Source organism: Dipodomys ordii, unplaced genomic scaffold, assembly GCF_000151885.1.
Source record: "Dipodomys ordii isolate 6190 unplaced genomic scaffold, Dord_2.0 Scaffold36, whole genome shotgun sequence".
Taxonomy (NCBI): Eukaryota; Metazoa; Chordata; class Mammalia; order Rodentia; family Heteromyidae; genus Dipodomys; species Dipodomys ordii.
This window is the reverse complement of record NW_012267252.1, coordinates 7,164,082-7,184,080: the sequence shown is the minus strand read 5'-3', so window position 1 is coordinate 7,184,080 and position 19,999 is coordinate 7,164,082. Positions and strand designations below refer to the sequence as shown.

The 19,999-nt window shown below is 44.1% G+C and overlaps 1 protein-coding gene across 6 annotated transcripts in view; it reads left to right on the top strand.

The window, feature by feature from the left end:
- Positions 1-19,793, top strand: part of Obfc1 (oligonucleotide/oligosaccharide-binding fold containing 1) — a 36,540-nt gene extending 16,747 nt beyond the window's left edge. For all 6 annotated transcript variants that reach the window (XM_013017656.1, XM_013017652.1, XM_013017655.1 and 3 more), the window contains 6 exons: positions 2,416-2,583; positions 3,923-4,046; positions 5,930-6,104; positions 9,359-9,481; positions 13,891-13,963; positions 19,539-19,793. In XM_013017656.1, the coding sequence (XP_012873110.1) occupies positions 2,416-2,583; positions 3,923-4,046; positions 5,930-6,104; positions 9,359-9,481; positions 13,891-13,963; positions 19,539-19,696 (821 nt within the window). In that variant the 3' untranslated portion in view covers positions 19,697-19,793. The remainder of the gene's footprint in view (positions 1-2,415; positions 2,584-3,922; positions 4,047-5,929; positions 6,105-9,358; positions 9,482-13,890; positions 13,964-19,538) is intronic.
- The last annotated feature ends 206 nt before the right edge of the window (positions 19,794-19,999 follow it).

Sequence of the window (19,999 nt, the reverse complement as noted above, 5' to 3'; positions counted from 1 at the left end):
TTTTTTTTTTTTTTTGCTAGTCCTGGCGCTTGCACTCAGGGCCTGGGCACTGTCCCTGAGCTGCTTTTGCTCAAGTCTGGCACTGTACCATTTGAGTCACAGCACCATTTCTGGCTTTTTCTGTTTATATGGTACTGAGGAATTGAACCCAGGGCTTCATGCATAGTAGGCAAGCACTCTCTCACTAAGCCACGTTCCCAGCCCCAAAATATTTCTTTTTTGAAGAATAAAATCAAACATAAGAAAAAGTCCAGAGCTGGTGGCTTGCCACTAGTCCTAGTTACTTACGAGGCTGAGATCTGTGGATCAAGGTTAGAATCTCAATTGAGCAGAATAAGCTAAAAGACTTTTATCTCTAGTTACCCCATCTCCCACCCCCCCAAAAAAGCCAGAAGTGATAGAGCTCTAGCCTTGGGTGAAAAAACTGATCAAGAGAGCTAAAAAAGCTTGAGGCTCTGAGTTCAAGCCTTAGTCCCAGGACACATGTGCATGTATGTGTGTGTATGCACCCAAACACACACACACACACACACACACACACACACACATACACACACACACACACACACAGAGCAGAAGCAAGCACTAGAGTATGTGGTGTAGACATCACAGCTGGATACAGCATTTCTAAAATGGAAAGGAGGCTACAAAGGCATAGAGTGAACGTTTATCCACAAAAAAACCAAGAGTACATCATCACAAGTGAAAACACATGTTGTGTTAAAATTTAAATGCACAATAAGTCCTTTGTGGGATCGCCACAAAGGATTTAAAAGGTTGCAGGGTGGTGAGATGCATTGCTGATGACATTGTGTGAAAACCATGTGACTTGCTTGCTTTCCTGGCAAACATTCTGACAGTATGTAATGAACTTTAAACTCAAAAAAGACCCCAAAGAAAACAACGTTGTCTGGAGAGCTTAGTCATTCATTATCGTAACTAGTGTAAATTGATCATCTCCTATGGGTCTACCATGTATGAGAGCTCTATTCAGTCATGCACAATATTACCACTGTTTCGTATCTGAGGAAATGGAGAGTTGAAGAAATGAAAGAATTGAGGGGCTGGGAAGGTGGCTCAGTGGTAGAGCGCTTGCCTTGCATGCCTGAGGCCCTGGGTTCGATTCCTCAGCACCACATAAGCAAAAAGTAAAAAGCCGGAAGTGGCGCTGTGGCTCAAGTGGTAGAGCGCTAGCCTTGAGCTGAAGAGCTGAGGGACAGCGCCCAGGCCCAGAGTTCAGGCCCCACGACCAGACCCCCCCCCCAAAAAAAAAAAAGAATTGAAAAGAGCTGGGAGCCTATGGCTTGCTTCTGTAATCCTAGCTACTCAGGAGGCTGAGATCTGAGGATCACGGTTCAAAGCTAGCCCAAGCAAGAAAGTCCATGAGACTTTTATCTCTATTTAACCACCAGAAGAGGTTAATTAAGGCCAGAAGTAGAGCGTGGCTCAAGCAGTAGAGCACTAGCTTTGAGTGAAAAAGCTCAAGGACTGGGGGGAAAAAGAAACTAAGAGATTGTGAAGTTCTTATAACAGCACCTGTAATGCTCAAAACATTCATGGCTGTTCTTAGCTACCTTTATTCTTTCTTATTTAATACTATTTATGTATTTGTTTATTGTGCTAGTACTTGGGGGTTTGAATTCTGAGCCTCGGGTTCTCTGTTGGATTGTTCAAGGTTGGAATACTATCACTTGAACTACTTCCAACTTTTCCCCGGTTAATTGAAGATAGTGTATCATGGACTTTTCTGCCTGGGCTGGCCTTGAACTGTGATCCTCAGATGTCAGCTTCCTTAGTAGCTAGGATTACAATCATGAGACACCAGAAGTAAAATTCCATAGTAGTGATTATTTAGTGTTGAGTGTACTTTGTCTTCTTTTCACCCATGAAGTTGTTTAAGGTTGTAGTTTGAAGTGAGAAGAGACAGAGCACACAAAAGAGCACTCAGCCTAATTCTCCAGTGACAATGAGAGAATGGACTCTTGAGTCCCTAAAGGACAAGTTTCTATACACCCGGGTTTTCTTTTGAGGGGAGGAGTTGTTTTGGGGTTTTTTGTTTTTGAGAGGTAGGTCTGGCTACTTAGCCCAGGCTGGCCTTAAACTTAACATGCTCCTATCTCAGCCTCCCAAGTAGCTGGGAGAGCAGTGTGCCCATGCCTGGCTCTGTACGTGTACTTTAAAGGATTGTTCAGGGTTCTCATGCCCAAAGCTGCCTTAACACATTGCATGGAACTGTGTTGAGGACCAGGTGGAATCTTTGTATCCCAGTCCAGGTGTAGGATAGAAGCATTGCAGTCACCTGGAACCTACCTTCTTGTTCTTGGCATTCAAACTGCCTTCCCAGTGTGGTAGACTAATTATGTCATATATATCTTCCTCCACACCCCCCACCACCCCTCCCACTGGCCCCAACAGCTGCAACTGCTCCAAGTACACCCAGAGAGCTGAGTGTGACCTCACAGCTTAAGAAGCTACAAGAGACCATTGAGCAGAGAACCAAGATAGAACTTGGGGACATCATCCGAATCAGAGGCTACATCCGCACATACAGAGAAGAGCGAGAGATTCATGCCACCATTTATTGTAAGCACAAAAAATTCCTGCCAAATTGATAGCCTTTCTGTGTATGTGTTCAGTAAATGCCATTTACACAAAAACTAGACTTCTATCCACAATTTTTTTTTTTTTTTGGTCCAGTCGTGGGGCTTGTACTCGGCCTGGGCGCTGTCCCTCAGCTCTTCAGCTCAAGGCTAGCGCTCTACCACTTGAGCCACAGCGCCACTTCTGGCTTTTTTCTTTTTGCTTATGTGGTGCTGAGGAATTGAACCCAGGGCCTCAGGCATGCAAGGCAAGCGCTCTACCACTGAGCCACCTTCCCAGGCCAAAAACTAGACTTCTAAAACACGCAGATAAGAAGATTTAACTCAAGCCAGACACGGTGGCTCACAGCTGTAATTCTAACTAATCAGAAGGCTGAGATCTGAGAATTGCAGTTCAAAACCAGCTCAGACAAGAAAGTCCATAAGACTCTTATCTCCAGTAAACCACCAGAAAACTGGAAGTAGTGTTCTGGCTCAAGTGGTAGAGCACTTGCCTTGAGCTGAAGAGCTGAGGGACAGCGCCCAGACCCAGAGTTCAGGCCCCACTACCGGACCCAAAAAAAAAAAAAAAAGAGTACAAGGCCTTGAATTCAAACCCCAGTATTGGCACAATCAATCAATAGGTTTACTGTATTGAGAAAAAATTGGTTACTGACTATATATAGTTGTCAAGTGTATTAGGCAGAATGGGAGTCTCCAAAATTCTTTGTAATTCCAAGTGTGGATTCATTAGGATAGTGTTCATATTCTTCAAAGTGATATAAATTTCTTTTTCTTTCTTTTTGGTCATGGGGCTTGAACTCTGGGCCTGAGTGCAGTCACTCAGCTCTTCAGCTCAAGCCTAGCGCTCTACCACTTGAGCCACAGGGCCACTTCCAGTTTTCTAGTGATTTATTGGAGATGAGAGTCTCACGGACTTTCCAGCCCAGGCTGGTTTTGAACTGCTGTCCTCAGATCTCAGCCTCCTGAATAGCTAGGATTACAGGTGTGAGCCACTGGCACCTGGTGTGATAGAAATTTCTTAAACACTTAAGTCCATTAAAGTGAAAAGAGCAAGTCCCCTGTCATCTCTCCCTCTGCACTTTGCTGGCTGGTTTTGAGCTGGAAATCTCGAGGACAGCTGCTGTTGTTCACCAGTGTCACAGATGAATGATGTACTAGTGCACCTTCCTAGTTCCCATCTACTTCCTGGCCACATCTGACCCTCAGGGGCCTTTCCTCTCTAGGGATGAATGAGAATCATGATCTGCATCTAGACTTCGCTTAACTATGACTTTGACATAGGAAAGATATGCTTTCTGTGTAATTTCTATGTTTGTTAGATAAAGTAAACGATCCAGTGTGGAACACTCAGATTGCAAGGATGCTTGAGCTGCCCCCTCTCTACAGGAAGGTGTATGACCAGCCCTTCTGCAGCCCAGCCTTAGAGAAAGAAGTGGCCATGAGGTAGGTTATGCCTCAATGCTACTGAAGTGCCAGCAGCAGTACAGCCAGCAGTGAGAGCCAGTGCTGGGTTGGCCAGGGTTCAGATCTGAAGCATCAGCCTGGGCATGGAAGAGAACTAAGGCATTGTGGATGTCTGTTTCCTCATCTGCAAAGTGAAGATGGTAACAGTACAGATGATCTAGGGCTATTATAAGAGAATTATATGTATAAGTAAGAGTTATTAAAGGACAAAGGGTGAAAAAGTATTTGAAGGAATACTAGCTAAAATTTTTCCATGTTGGATGAAAACTATAAACTGATAGTTCCAAAACTCTCAGCAAACCCCAAGGAAAGAAACATGAAGAAAACTGCACCAAGGCATAGCCTGTCAAAATTTTATGTCATTACACACTGTTAGCGGCAAACCTATACCCCCCAAAATAATGAGACCAATTACTGTTAACCACAGATGATATCTGTATGGGTGCAACAAAGCAAATAATACCCCAGGAGGAATACGATTTTTTTTTTTTTTTTTGCTGGTCATGGGGCCTGAACTCTGGGCCTGGGCACTGTCCCTCAGCTCTTCAGCTCAAGGCTAGCACTCTACCACTGGAGCCACAGTGCCACTTCCAGCTTTTTTCTTTTTCTTATGTGGTGCTGAAGAATCGAACCCAGGGCCTCATGCGTGCAAGGCAAATGCTCTACCACTGAGCCACCTTCCCAGCCCCCAGAATAAGATTTTTAAAGACATTTGCTACTATGTGGGAAGAGATACAGAGAACTGATAACCCACTTGTGACTTACTAGGGGGTCAGATTTGGGAGGGCAGGATGTTGAAGAAGGAAAAAAAGAAAGGTTTTACTATGTTCCCTTTATTTACTTTTATGGGTGCTAAGGATCAAATCCAGGACCTCATGCTAGGCACCTGCTCTTTACTACTGAGCTATATCCTCAGCCTGCCCCACTTTTGTGCCTCTAGGGTTTGAATTACTCAGTTGGCTTGCTTGTTTGGCTGGTGCTTTACCACTTGGGCCACACCTTTGGCCCTGTTTTTTGATGGTTATTTTAGAGATGAAGTCTCAAGAGCTTTTCTGCCCAGGCTGGCTTTGAACTGTGATTCTCCAAATCTTTGTCTCTCATGTATCTAGGATGATAAATGTGAGCCACCAGCACCCATTCCTTTCTTTTTTTTAAATGTACAAATATGTTAGAGATTTTTAAAACTATTTTTGAGAAGTACAAATAATACACCTATATAAAATGGGAAATTGTCCCCTTGGTGCTGCTCCCTAGAAGCTCCCCGTGTTCTAAGGCTGCTGTGCATACACAAGTAGGGGTAGTCATGGTAGGTTTGTTGTGTTAGCCTTTGCTTTTTCAGTTTGTTTTTAGGAAAAATGGAGCTATGTCTTCTGTTCCATTTTCTGCAGCTTGACTTTTTTCTGGTTGTCTTTTATTGTTGGTTTTTTTTTTTTTTGGTTTGTTTTTGTCAATACTGAAGTTTGAATTCAGCACGTGCTGGGCAGGTGCTCTACTGCTTGAGCCACACCTAAAGCTCCTGGTGTTTTCCTTAACTTTGTAATAAGGTCTTGCATTTTTGCCCAGACCATTTTGGACTTCAGTCCTCCTATTTACACTTTTCTGGTAACTAGGATGAAAGGTATGCACCAAATGCCTGGTTTTTTGCTTTTGGTTGAAATGGTTGGTTTTTTGTGGTTTTTTTTTGCCCAGAATGGCCTCAAATTGTGATTTTCCCTACCTCTCTGCCTCCTGGGTAGCTAGGATTATTGGCATGAGCCACTGCACACAACTACCATTGCATATGTTAGCCAATTTTGTCTATGCATACCAAAAAGGAACAAGGATGAAAGTTATCTGTAGAGCTGTTAAAAACTTTCCCTCAGCGCCAGCAATCCAGGCACTCTGGACCTCACCAGTCTCACTTGTTTGCTGAGTGAGAAAGTCAAAGAATTCCTCGTGGACAAGAGAGTGCAGACCTTCTACCAGCAGGAATTGGAAACTGTAGAGTCCTTGATAGCCCTGGCCAATCAGCCTGTGATTCATACCCACTCGGATCAAGTAAGTGCAGTGTATTTCTGCAAGAGTTTTTTTTTCACGTGAGACTTTCTGCACAAACCCTGGTTGCTCAGAATTTGAAATGAGGCTGGACTTGCCCTTTTCTCCTTATTACTTAGTCACATTACACTTAATCTTTTAGTAGAAAAATAATAAGTTAAGATCATAGCACCTAGTTGTTAGCACTCACCAAGATAGGTATTTAATCTCAGCATATATCAAATGAGGGGAACGGAGAAAAGAGGTGGTAATTATCATCTAAGATGATTTATTGATCAGCAAAATGATTCTTGAACTTCAACCCAGGTTATTAATGAATTGTTCTTTCTCAGAATAAGGTGTTAGGAATTTAAAGTCAAGTTGTATTTAGGCTGGTTTGTCAGTAAAAATTTCAAGAACCACTAAAATAATTTTCTTTTTCTCAATGGGAAAAAAATGTCCTCATTTAAAAAAATATTTTGTGTTAGAAGTGAACTTATTGTTTGTCTGGTATTTATGTATTTGTTTGAAATTAAGATTGACTGGAGACTTTGAGTTTAGGTGTTCCATTTTATTACTACTCTTAGATTTGTTGCCACTGAGACATGACTCATTTATTTTTAAATGATCTCAGCTTAAATGTCATCTTCTTGCCCCCCTCCTCTGCTGTGATTGCCACTTGTCCCTTGCTGTGATCCTGTCACGTTCATGTCTGTGACATCACTGGCATTTACTTGCTTATCCATTCCTCCACCAGAACGTAAAGATCTGCCATCTTCTTTGCTCTCAGGGCCTAGAGTACATACAGAACTAATTATTTGCTCATTGAAGGAATGAATTTTTTTTCTTAAATTCAGATGTTCCCATAAAGTATAATTAAAAGAAGAGCTGGGTATGGTGGCAAATGCCTGCAATCCCAGACTCAGGTGGGTTATGTAGGAAATCTGTTAGAGACCAGCCTGGGCTATATACAATAAGACTCTATCTCGTTGTCTGTCTCTGTGTCTGTTTCTGTCTCTCTCTGTTACACACACACACACAAGAAGTATGTTTCCTTTTCATTCTCACTGACAAGTACACTCATCTCCTGGATAAGCGTCTGGATGTATGTACTCTGTGTATATATCAACTATTAGCAGTTGTTTCCCCTTTTATCCAAATGGAAACATGCTGGAGTATCCTTGACATATACTCTTCATTGAGCAGTGTGCCCTAGAGCTCCTTTTTAAGTACTGCATACAGATCTACAACTATATAATAACCTTTGACTACTTATACCAAAAGATTAGTTGGTGTGGGGCGGGGGGAGTCGGAGCATGTTGTGTGCCAGTTTTGGGGCTTGAACTTAGGACCTGAGCACTGACCTTGAGCTTTTTGCTTAAGGCTAGTGCTCTACTGCTTTGAACCAAAACTCCACTTCTTAGGTTTTTTTTAGTGGTTATTTGGAAATAAGAACCTCACAGACTTCCTTGCCTGGATGGCTTTGAACAGTTATCCTCAGATCTCAGCCTCTTGAGTAGCTAGGATAAAGGTGTGATTCACCAGCACCCTGCCTAGTTCATATATTTAATTAGTCTCTCCATTCTTGAACTGTTCAGATTATTTTCAGTCTTCCCTCATTACCAACTGGCAAGCAGTTGGTAATTTTATAATAATAATACAAAAATTGTTTTGTGTTCTTCTGGTGGAACAGACACCGGATCACCTTCTAGGCCAGATCTCTGCTTCTCAGTTTTAGTTTTGTTCTTGCGCCTAATTACCTCTTCCTGGCAACAGGCTTAGGTGCCCAGTGACCCAGGATTTCATACAGGGAATTGAGGGATAGCATTTCAGAAAACACTCAGGTGGAAGGTGTCACAGTTGAGTGCTTTGTTCTTTGCCAAGGACCGTCCTGCTGTGCGCCTCCCATTGCCCTCCCCTCCCCCCACTTAATCATTTAGGGGAGGCTCCAAGCCAAATTGACCTCCTAGGACTTTGATGATTGTTATGGTTTGCAAGGAAACCACTGCCTAATGCTTAGTAAAGCCCACCTTCCCAGAAGCCTGCTCTCCTGTGATGGTTATAATTAACTAGAGAGACTTGAAGGGCAACTCTAGTCAAAATGATCCATGGTGGAGTCTTGACAATGATAACATTCTGAAAAAGCTTAGTGCAGAAAATCGTATCTATCCAGTGTTGAATATTTAAGGCGAAATGAATGCGGTACTTTATTTGTTTTGTCTTTGAAACAGTTTTTACATCAATTATGAATTAGTTCGTTCCATTGCTTTGGTTGAGAGGTCAGTGTCATTCAATTAAATTCCATTTAATTGAGCCCTGGGAGACTAAAGATGCTTACAGTGATGGTGAAACCTGAGAGTGTTAGCACTTTCTGTGGTCATTCAAGTGAAAGCTTAAAAAAAAAAGTCACTGTGCTGTTGTCATAGTTCAGAGGCAGCAGAGCAATTGGGAATGTTTTCTCCTCTCTGTCTCTATTTTTCCATGGCCCTTCTTAGCAAATCCAGAAACACGATAAGCAGATCTTGCAAAACCATTGTTTCTTTGACAGCTGGATGAATGTTGAGTTTGGGAGTGAAGACTATATATATTTTTCAGGGAGCCGCCCAGTTCCTGACCTGAGCATAGGCGCAACTCATTCAGCCTGCTGCTGCTTTAGCCTGTGAACAATTTCAGTTTCCTGAATCACATGAGTGAATCAGGCATAGCTCTTTTGAAAACATCAGGCAAGATACAGATCGTAGTCAGGAATTGCTGCTGGCTTTTCAGAAGACACAGCTTGCCTTTGGGACAGGCTGGGAGATGTGTCCTGAGGTTAAATGAGGCAAAGGATTCTGGACAGGAAGTGCCACATACTGTTTATATTTACTAAGAGCCATTCCTGTTGAGTCCTCCTTGTGCACAGCTGAAACTGCTTTTCCTTTCCCAACACTGGGTGCCCTCTTTCTACTACTTGGTCTTATGAAGAGAGAGGAGCTATGACCTTTTATGCAAAAGGTTGCCCAAGAGCAAATGCAGCTTTCTGATTTAATATCCAATGTCATCGCATTAAACAAATCATAACGAAAGTATGGAACAGTTATCAAGTGTAACCCTACCAGCGCAGACTTCCTGCCCTCCCTAAATATCATCCTCCTGCTGGCCGGCAGTGCATTTCTGGATCTTGTTGACACAGCAGATTAGAAGCCTGTTTGGCAAAATCATAAACTAGTTGGTCTTGAAAGCTGTTCTTATGTCTGGGAAGATGAGAAACTGATTTTTTTTCCCCCTTCAATATACAGGTGGAATTAAAGAATAACACCACTTCCAAGGCAATTCATAGCATATTTAAGAATGCTATAGAGCTGCTGCAGGAAAAAGGACTTGTTTTCCAGAAAGATGGCAGTTTTGATAACCTGTACTATGTAAGTGATCTGCAATTTAAGAATTTCCCTTTATTGCTTAAGTTACAAATACAGTTATTACTTACAAGTACCTACTTACTGTTTTTTTTTTTGCTGTTGTTAAAAAATCATTAAGAGGTATTAGAAATGCTTCTTTTCTGTAACATCTCTACCACAGTTTTTGTCACAATTATACATATTTTAAAATTTGCTATCTAATCTTTCTGTACATAATAAAAAAATAAAAGATAAAGGTATTTTTTAAAAATCATTAAGAGGGCAGGGAAAGTGGCTCAGTGGTAGAGTGCTTGCCTTGTATGTATGACGCCCTAGATTTGATTCCTCAGTAACACATAAGCAGAAAAAGCCAGAAGTGGTGCTGTGGCTCAAGTAGTAGAGCACTAGCCTTGAGCTGAAGAGCTAAGGGACAGCGCCCAGCCCAGAGTTCAGGCCCCACCACCAACAAAAAAAAAAATCAAGAAGATACAGAAAGTCAGAAGTAAAGGTGGCTCCTATCTTTCCCAAGATATTTCTTTTAAGCATAGATCCTTCTACACATTTACTGTACATTGACAAATGCGCATATATACAATGCATTCCGGTGGTCTTTTTGTTTTACAAAAATATGATTATCTGTGAAATCAGAATTTGTCAACCTCAACACTGGCCAGATGGTTGTCATGGAATGTTCAGCAGCAGGCCTGACTTTATTCGTAACACCTCCACTGTTGAGATAGTCACAAATGTCTCTGGGCATTGCCAAGTTGAAAACAATGCTCTAAGTAACGTTCCATAAGCTGGATACCAGTGGTTCAAGCCTGTACTTGCTACTCAGGAGGCTGAGAACTGAGAATTACAGTTTGAAGCCAGCCTGGGCAGAAAAGTCCATGAGATTTTATCTCCACTTAACTATCAAAAAACCAAAAAATGAGAAATGGGACTATGGCGCAAGTGGTAGAACACTAGCCTTGAGTAAAAAAGCTCAACGCTGCCTAGCTGCCTAGACCCTGAATTCAAGCTCCAGGACACACACACACACACACGCACGCACGCACGCACGCACGCACGCACACGACCTTCCAAGGGCTGGGAAGGTGGCTCAGTGGTAGAGTGCTTGCCTTGCATGCCTGAGGCCCTGGGTTCAATTCCCCAGCACCACATAAGAAAAAAGAAAAAAGCCGGAAGTGGCGCTATGGCTCAAGTGGTAGAGCGCTGGCCTTGAGCTGAAGAGCTGAGGGACAGCGCCCAGGCCCAGAGTTCAGGCCCCACGACCGGACCCTCCCCCCAAAAAAAAAAAAAAAGAAAACAGCCCTTTCCAGACAACTTTCCATGGAAGCAGCTCTGAGTCTTCCTCCTTTTTCACATCCTCATGATGATATTTCATTCACTGGGTACTTGCCACAAAGCTTTCCTCACTCCTTTGTGAGGGAAATTTATGGTACTGACACTTTTTTTGGGGGGAGGGGTCTGTTTCTGGGGCTTGAACTCAGAGCCTGGGCACTGTCCCTGAGCTTCTTTTGCTCAAGGCTAGTACTCTACCACTTGAGCCACAGTGCTACTCCCAGCTTCTTCTGTGTGAACTGAGGAATTGAGGGTTTCATGAATACTAGGCAAGCACTCTACCACTAGACCACATTCCCAGCCCAAAACTTACAATTGCTTTATTTTATGTGTCTGTGGTGCTGTGGTCAAACTCAGGGCCTCATACATGCTAGAAGTTAGCACTCTACCACTGAGCCACACTCCTAAGCCTGGTACTGACACCTTTGACTCTCACATAATGTTGCTCTGGCCCCTTCTGCACAACTGTCTTTGTGAATTCAGATTATTATTTCTCTGTTAGAGTGACACTCGAAGGAGATTTTCAGGAGCAAAGGAATTGTTGATTAAGCTTTGGGATGACATAGTCCAATCTGATTGGCCTCCCTAAAGGCTGTGCCCATTGACCTCCCAACCAAGAGAACCTGAATGGCTGCTGCTTTGCCTCCCCCAAAGTTCTCTTAAAGGCTGAGAGGTGAGTCAGTTACCTTGAGCAGGACTACAGGAGAGTGGGAGAGCAAACCTAAAAGATACAGACTACCCAGCACTGCTTGTTTCTCCACCTCTGATCCACTGTTGTGCCAGGGGGTCTAAACAGACCTGGGTCTGCTTCTCTACCAAGTTGGCCAAAAGCCCTCATATAGTAGTGCCCCACTCTAGATGGCCATGTAGGAGTTCTAGATCAGTGTTGTTTCTCAGGACATTGGCACAACAGCCAAGTTTATTGGTGCTAGGCCTACCACCGTTGGTGTAGCTGATCAGGGGCTGGCATTAGAAAGGTGTTTGGCAGCTTGATCATTGGCTGCTATGCCAGGAACCCAGGAAGCAGCTTTTCTATGCTATTCTGGGCTTTTCTCTGTCTAAGGCCATAGGGTTCTTGTGTGCACTAGAGCTTGAAGTAAGGTCCTGGGCATTGTCCTTTGGCCTTTTTTTCCCCTCAAGGCTGGCACTCTACCACTTGAGTAACTTCTGGGATTGACAGTCCAGCCTAGCACAAGCGCCATCTCCCTGTGAAGGAATTGGATAGACATGGCAGTACTAGGCAAGGCAGCTCAGATCCAGCTTCTCCTGGGACACACATTCCCACAGGCTCTAGAGCTGTCCTCCATTAGGGTTTATGGAGAGCAACCCTTCCTGGAGAGCAGTAAGCTGTAGCCACCAGGACAAGGTGTGGCAGGGCAGAGCACTTCCTCCTGTGAATCACTGTGAGTTGGTCACCCTCCCCTTCTAGTCATGCCTGCCTTGTAGGCCCAATGTCAATATTGCATTGACTTCTAGTGCTTTCCAGCTTCCTTGTGAGTTGAAAAAAACATAGGTGTTATTATGTCCCCTTCTATAAGTCAGGTCCCCCAAGGAGTTTCTGTGCTGTCTCTATAAAGTAGACTTACAGCTGTATGTTTTCACGCTTAGTCTTCCTTCCTTGTCTTCTACTCTTCCATTCCTTTTCTTTCTTCTTTCTTCCTTTCTTTATGTTACTTTATGTTACTAGTGTTTTTGTAATGATGATGAAACTCATTTGGTAGTTGCTTCCCTGCTACATCTGGTTGAAAAAGAAACAATTCTAGCTGCCTTTGAGAACAGATGGTGTTTCAATGGATAGGCTAGATTGGCTCCCGACAGTTTGTTCTAACAGGGTTATTTCCTTCTTTTATTTTTCATTGTGCTTAGGGAAAGTCAGAAAACTAATGAAATATAACATAAATGGCAGGATCCAGAGGAAGAAGTCCTGGGGTGGAGACCAAAAGGCTTTGATCACTTGATCTTCTCCTAAAGAAGCATATGTATGACAAGTTGGGCACCAGTAGCTCATGCCTGTAATCCTAGCTACTCAGGGGGCTGAGATCTGAAGGCCAGACCACCCTGGAAAGTCTGTGAGACTCTCATCTCCAATCAACCACCAGAAAGCCGGAAATGGCACCATGACTCAAGTGGTAGAGCACTTGCCTTGAGCTGGAAGAGCTCAAGGACAGCGCCCAGGCCCAGAGTTCAAGCCCCACAACCAACCAAAAAATACACACAACACACACACACACACACACACACACACACACGATAAGCCTGGAAGCACTGGCTCACACCTGTAATCCTAGCTATCTAGGAGGCTGAGATCTGAGAATCACTGTTCGAAGCCAGCCTGGGCAGGAAAATCCATGAGATGCTTATCTCTAACAAACTACAGCTGAAGTTGCACTGTGGTTCAAATGGTAGAGTGCTCGCTTTGATCACAAAGAAGATCAGAGACAGTGTCCAGGTCCTAAGTTCAACTCCCAGGACAGGCAGAAGAAAAAAGACAAAAACTGTGTGTAAAAGTTGTACATGAGTGTACCCCCCCCCCACACACATACACAATCCCAGCGCTCAGAGGCCAGCCTGGGCTACCTGGCAAAAAAAAAATTCTTAAAGTTAAAAAAAAGAAATGGGGCTGGGAAGGTGGCTCAATGGTAGAGTGCTTGCCTTGCAGGCCCTAGGTTGGATTCCTCAGCACCACATAAACAAAAAAGCCAGAAGTGGTACTGTGGTTCAAGTGATAGAGTGCTAGCTGAAGAGCTGAAGGATAGTGCCCAGGCCCAAAGTTCAGGCCCCATGACCAAAAAAGAAAAAGAAAAAAGAAAGAAATGTAAATGTGTTATGAGTGTTTAAGGAGAATATTATTCCTTAAAAGTACAGAATTCCAGGTTTTCTTTACCAGCTCTCTGGGAGTATGCCCTGTACAGTTTCTCTTTAGGAACAGCACTAGTTTGACAGAAGTCCAAGTATCCAAACACTTGGTGTAGGGAAGATGATGATTGGGAAATCTTTGAAAAATGAGCCTGCATGCTAATGTGAAAGTCTGGATGACACAAGCAGGTTAACTAAGGAAATTTCCTCTCTGAATTGTTTTTCCTATTTAGGTAACCAGAGAAAACAAGGACCTGCACAGAAAGATCCACCAGATCATCCGAGAAGACTGCCAGAAGCCAAATCGTAAGTAGCATCAATGGAGAGTAGTCCCCAGTAGGGCTGTTCCCAGGAATTACTGGGGAAGGTAAGGTTCTCTGATCCTCAGTTCCCTCCCTTCTGAGGTGCATGTGAGGCTAACACAGTTGTCCAGACATTGGCTGCACATGAGATTCAACCTTGGAGCTCATTTAAATGTCCAGCACTTACTTCCGGGTCCTGACATTGTAGTTCTGTGGGGTATGGGCTGGGGGGCTTCACAGGTACTTTGCAGGAATTTCAGGACAGTGAGGTAAGTCTCTCCACTAGGGCTCTGTGAGGTCGCCTGGTTTTTCATCTCGCAGTTTTTTGTTCCACACTTGTCCATGGCTTTGTACCAAAACCTGACATTCTCCTCACTTCTGACATCAAAGTCTTTTAGTTTGGGGTGGAATGGTTCTAGACATTGCAGTTTATGAATGATGTAATCCAGTCATTTTGGAAGCTGGTAATTTACAAATGAAAATGGCTTTAAAAAAAAAAATTGGGGATTTTGTGGAGTTAGGACAGCCCCTAGTGGTTGGACACCTGAACTGTATCTGGTCTGACAATGAACATGATCATTTTCTTTTTTTTTTTTTTTGTTGGTCGTGGGGCTTGAACTCTGGGCCTGGGTGCTGTCCTTCAGCTCTTCAGCTCAAGGCGAGCGCTCTACCACTTGAGCTACAGCGCCACTTCCGGTTTTCTGGTGGTTTATTGGAGATAGGAGTCTCACGGTCTCTCCTGCCCGGGCTGGCTTTGAACCGCGATCCTCAGATCTCAGCCTCCTGCGTAGCTAGGATTACAGGCGTGAGCCACCAGCGCCCGGCAACATGATCATTTTCATATGAGTTAGAAAAAGAAAACATTAGTTCTGTCTTTTCTTTTTTTTTTTTTTTTGGGTCCGGTCGTGAGGCCTGAACTCTGGGCCTGGACGCTGTCCCTCAGCTCTTCAGCTCAAGGCTAGCACTCTACCGCTTGAGCCACAGCGCCACTTCCAGCTTTTTTCTTTTTGCTTATGTGGTGCTGAGGAATCGAACCCAGGGCCTCTGGCATGCAAGGCAAGCGCTCTACCACTGAGCCACCTTCCCAGCCCATTAGTTCTGTCTTTTAAGTACAGTGCAAACCAGTCAGTTTTCAAGTTGACATGTTTTGCAAGCAGATGCTAGTAATGAGTACTGACTTAGGTTAACAAATAATGATAGAAGAAAAGAGGAAGGTTGTTATGGACCCCGAACCCCCAAAGCTGTTCTCTTTCTACTCAGACAAGTCTACCTCCAATCTTTATAGCCCAGACGTCCCTGCAGCTTGGATCTGCTCCAGGCTGAGTCAGCTGGGGGAACAGAGCCAGCGCTTCTGTCCTGGTGTTTAAGACTTGTTGAAGTCAAAGTCCTAAATGGTGTGACAATACATTTTAAACTCAAAGCAGTCTATAATTTTAACATAAGTGCATGGATGTTTTCTTCATTCAGAACAGTATGAACAAACATCCTTTAGTTGAGGGAAAACCGTGTGTCTTGCACCTTGGGAGCACTTGACAGCTTGAATGGGACTCTTTCCCCTGTTGAGGAGAGAAGGTGCTCCCAGGATACCGTCCCACATCCCAGGGTCCCTGGCCATAGTCTTAGATTGGTTTGGATTAGACATGGTTTAAAGCCTGGTGTGACACAAATGAACAAAATTAATTTCTTAGGAAGACCTGACAGCTTCAGATGATTTGAGGCCCAGTAAAAGTAGCAGGTTTTATATCTGTCCCAGGCCAGAAGCATACACAAGGACTGGCTCTGCTACTCAGACTGTATATAGAAGCCTGTAAAAACCACAAGCCAATTAGCTGCCACTAATAAACTCCCAAGATGAATTCTGGAGCCTGGGTAGCAGGCTACAGTGAAAGACTTCATAGGGACTATCATGACATCAGCTGCAAACCACTCTTTTTTGTATTGCCATAATCTGTATTGCCAGTACATTAAAATTAGTCTGAGAGGGTGGGAAAGTGTCTTAGTGGTTGCGTGCTTGCCTAGCATGCATGAAGCCCTGGGTTCAATTCCTTAGTACCACATACACAGAAAAAGCTGAAAGTGGCTCAAGTGGTAGAGTGCTAGCCTTGAGCAAAAGAAGCTCAGGGACAGTGCCCAGGCCCTGAGTTCAAGCCCCAGGACTGGCAAAAAAAAATCTGAGTCAGGCATGGTAGCTCAGAATCATCATCATCATCCCAGCTTAGACAAAACTTAACAAGCCCCCTCCCCCCCACACCTCTAAAAAATAAGCCATGTCTTGAAGACACTAATTTGTCATTCCAACTATAGGCAGCATAAGATTATGGTCTGAAGTAGGACCCAGGGCAAAAAAAATGTGACCCTATCTAGAAACCAGTCTAAAGTAAAAAAGAACTGGGGCCAGGTGCTGGTGGCTTACACCTGTAATCCTAGCTACTCAGGAGGCTGAGATCTGAGGATCATGGTTCAAAGTCAGCCCAGGCAGGAAAGTCCTTGAGACTCTTATCTCCAATAAGCCACTCAGAAAACTGGAAGTGGCGCTGTGGCTTAAGTGGTAGGGCACTAGCCTTGACCTAAAGAGCTGAGGGACAGCACCCAGGTCCAGAGTTTAAGCCCCAGGACCAAAAAAAAAAAAACAAATAGATCTGGGGATGTGGCTCAAGTAGTAGTACACTTGCCTGGCAAGTGTGAGGCCCTGTGTTCAAACCCTAATACTGACAAAAAATTCTGAATAATAACTGTGCATCATTAAAAGTGCAAATTCACACACAGAAAAGTCAGATTTCCTCCCAGCAACGAGCCCCACGCTCTGTTCCCCTTTGCAGAGGCTCATTTGTTCTACTTCTTGCATATTCTTCTAGAAATGATGGATACACTTCCAGGGATACTTGTAGAGTTTATCCTACATTGTCCTACTACTTGTGGTTGACAGCCAATTCTAGCTTCTTAGAGTTATTTGATAATAGTACTACACATGCAAAGAGGCCTCAGCTTTGTTAGTAGCTTCATAACGTTCCACACATGTCCCAAGAATTACAAAACTGTTTTCCTTTTTAAAATTATTTTTTGTTTAAATGGTACTGAGGAATTGAACCCAGGGCCTCATGCATGCTAAGCAAGCATTCTACCACTAAGCCACATTCCCAGCTCCATACAAGACCACTTCTTTCACCATCCCTACCAGGCCTTTAGTTCATGTCTCCCTTTGATATAATAAGCATTGAGGTTTTTCTGGTCAGGGTAATCAGTGGAAGGACCTGAGCTCTTGAGTCATTTCTGAGTACCTCAGGAAGAGTGTGCTCATCTAGCCACATTAGGTCTCTAAAGGACAGAGAAGGGTTCATTTGACATCCTACCGCCATGCATCTAGGAGGACACTTTTTACCAAGCCTCATTGTGAAGAAATGGATTCAGGCCTGAGGCTGTCAATGTCACTGTGTAGTGCCCCACAGATGCCAACCCTGAGCATCTCACAAACTAAGATACAAGCTCAGAAGCCCTGAAATTCCTAGTGTGGGCTCTCTGCGACCTGCAGATGCTTTGCTAAGCCCTTCTCCACCCTCCCCACCTTGCTATTGGCTTTTCTTCTCTGAGTTTTGAGTCTGTAGCTCCTTTTGGCAGGACAGAGCTAGCTGCATGCCTCCCCTTAGGTTATGGTGTAACATGGAGTCACCTGCCGCAAGCCCCCTTTCCTTCTTACAACCACCTGGAGGAGTAGGTAGTCTTAGTCCAGTGGGCTACTTAGCCCCAGTCATAGCAGAAGGACTTACTTCTTTAGGCATGCTCTGTGTGCTCCTCAGTGGTCAGTTCTATACTTGTAGTAGGCATCTAGGAAATCTTTATGTAGTAAATGATATGGACAGTTAAACTGGCTGAGAGGCGTTATGAGGAGACACAGCCACTAGAGGTCACAGTTCAGCACATCATTTTAGCCCAAGACCTTAGAGATGGCAAGGACCTCAGTTGTCTCTGTGTCTCAGTGGCTAGGAGAAATTGAGGCCTGAGGATACCATGACCTGCCCAAGCTATGAAAGCACACAGTGTCAAACTGCTTGGTACTGTGATACCTCCGTGAGCATCTTCCAGGGCATTTGTCACCTAAAAACAGCATGCAGAGACAGCAGAGCGGCTCTGTGCCAGATGCTCCTCATGGCCCTGCTGTCTCACAGGAAGAGTCAGCTTCAGTGACAGGGCTGACTTTCCTTCAGAAGCAGAAATAGTATTTTATGTCATGATGCAACCCTTATATAATTCCAGTGCCTAAGATGTACATATGAATTAAAATCACAAAATAATTCTAATTATAATGCATGGATCTTACAATTTTTCTTTTTCCTTCTTTTTTTTTTTTTGGAGGGAGTACTGGGGATGAGCTCAGGACCTTGGCATTTGGTAGGCAAGTGCTTAATCGGTTGAATCACACCCCCACTGTTTTGACTGTTTAGATTGCATTTCAGATAGGGTCTCACAATTTTGCTTGGGCCAGCCTCACATCTCAGTCCTCCTACCTCTGCCTGTTGAGTAGCTGGAATGTTACCAGCCTAGCCTCCAACCACAGTACTTCTATCTCTGCTTCCCAAATAGTTGGGATTATAGGCAGGAACCACCATGCCTGGCCCTGTAATTTTTCCATTCTAGTCTATTTTAGTCTGAGTGGTAAGAAAAAGAATGCTAATTACAAGCCACAAAAATTAATTTCATACTCCCCTAATGGTCACAACCCACAGTAGGAAAACCACTAGTATAAATCGTTGGTTTAACCAAGGCAGGGAGTTACTAACCCTCAGCTTTCATCATTGTAGAGCAAGTGGCCTTGGTAGAGGGCAAGAGGTTACTAGACTATAACTGTCACAGGCAAGACTGGATGGAAGCCAGGCATGAGAATAGGCCAAAGTCAAGTAAGAAGCCCTTCTCCCTGTGACAGTCCCATGCAATCAGGGATCCAGGAGAGACCAGCTCTATTGAATCCCCGGAGACCACATCTGGGAAGCCAGTGGTTGTGCTCTGCAAGTGTGACATACGCATGTAATGGTATTAGAGAAGAATTTACCAATCACTGAAAATGCATTCAGTTATAGATATAAAATTACTGTTTGGAATCCTTAAAGGTTGAAGGTCAGAGGCTTTGAGCAATGTCCATGTCATTGTGGACATAAGGGATCTTGGAGCAGAATTTTGTTTTGGTTTTGTGATCATCTGGACCAGTGTATCTCAGATTTTCTTTCTTTTCTTTTCTTTTTTTTTGGGGGGGGGGGGTTCGGTCGTGGGGCCTGAACTCTGGGCCTGGGCGCTGTCCCTCAGCTCTTCACCTCAAGGCTAGCGCTTTACTACTTGAGCCACAGCACCACTTCTGGCTTTTTTCTTTTTGCTTATGTAGTGCTGAGGAATCGAACCCAGGGCCTCATGCATGCAAGGCAAGCGCTCTACCACCGAGCCACCTTCCTAGCCCCACATCTCAGATTTTCATGTGCACAAGAATCCTTTAGAGATCTTATAAGAGGCAAGTGCTGGTTCAGGAAGTTGGGGATGGTTAGAGAAGCGCCTGACAGTCATGTCCAAGCTGAACTACTGCCTTCTTCCTGCAGACATGGAGAAGGGCTGCCACTTCCTGCACATCTTGGCCTGTGCACGCTTGAGCCTCCACCCGGGCCTCAGCGAGGCTGTGCTGCGGCAGGTGCTTGAACTCCTGGAGGACCACAGTGACGTCGTTAGCACCATGGACCACTACTACATGGCCTTTTGAGCAGAACCTACAGAGTGGCTGAATAACGGGACAAGGTGGTGCTCAGCACAGAGCCAATGCTAACCAGTGTGCCTGCAGGTGGTTCCCTCACAGTAGATTATAAAATACAATCTATTTGAGAATGAGATTTGGCTACTGTATCCTTGGACTGTGATGATGTTCATTTCAGTCAGTCATGCCATAAGAAAATCTTCCTTGCAGCTGGGAGCTGGTGGCTTGTGCCTGTAATCCTAGCTATTCAGGAAGCTGAGATCTGAGTATTATGGTTTGAAGCTAGCTCAGGCAGGAAAGGTAGTGAGATTC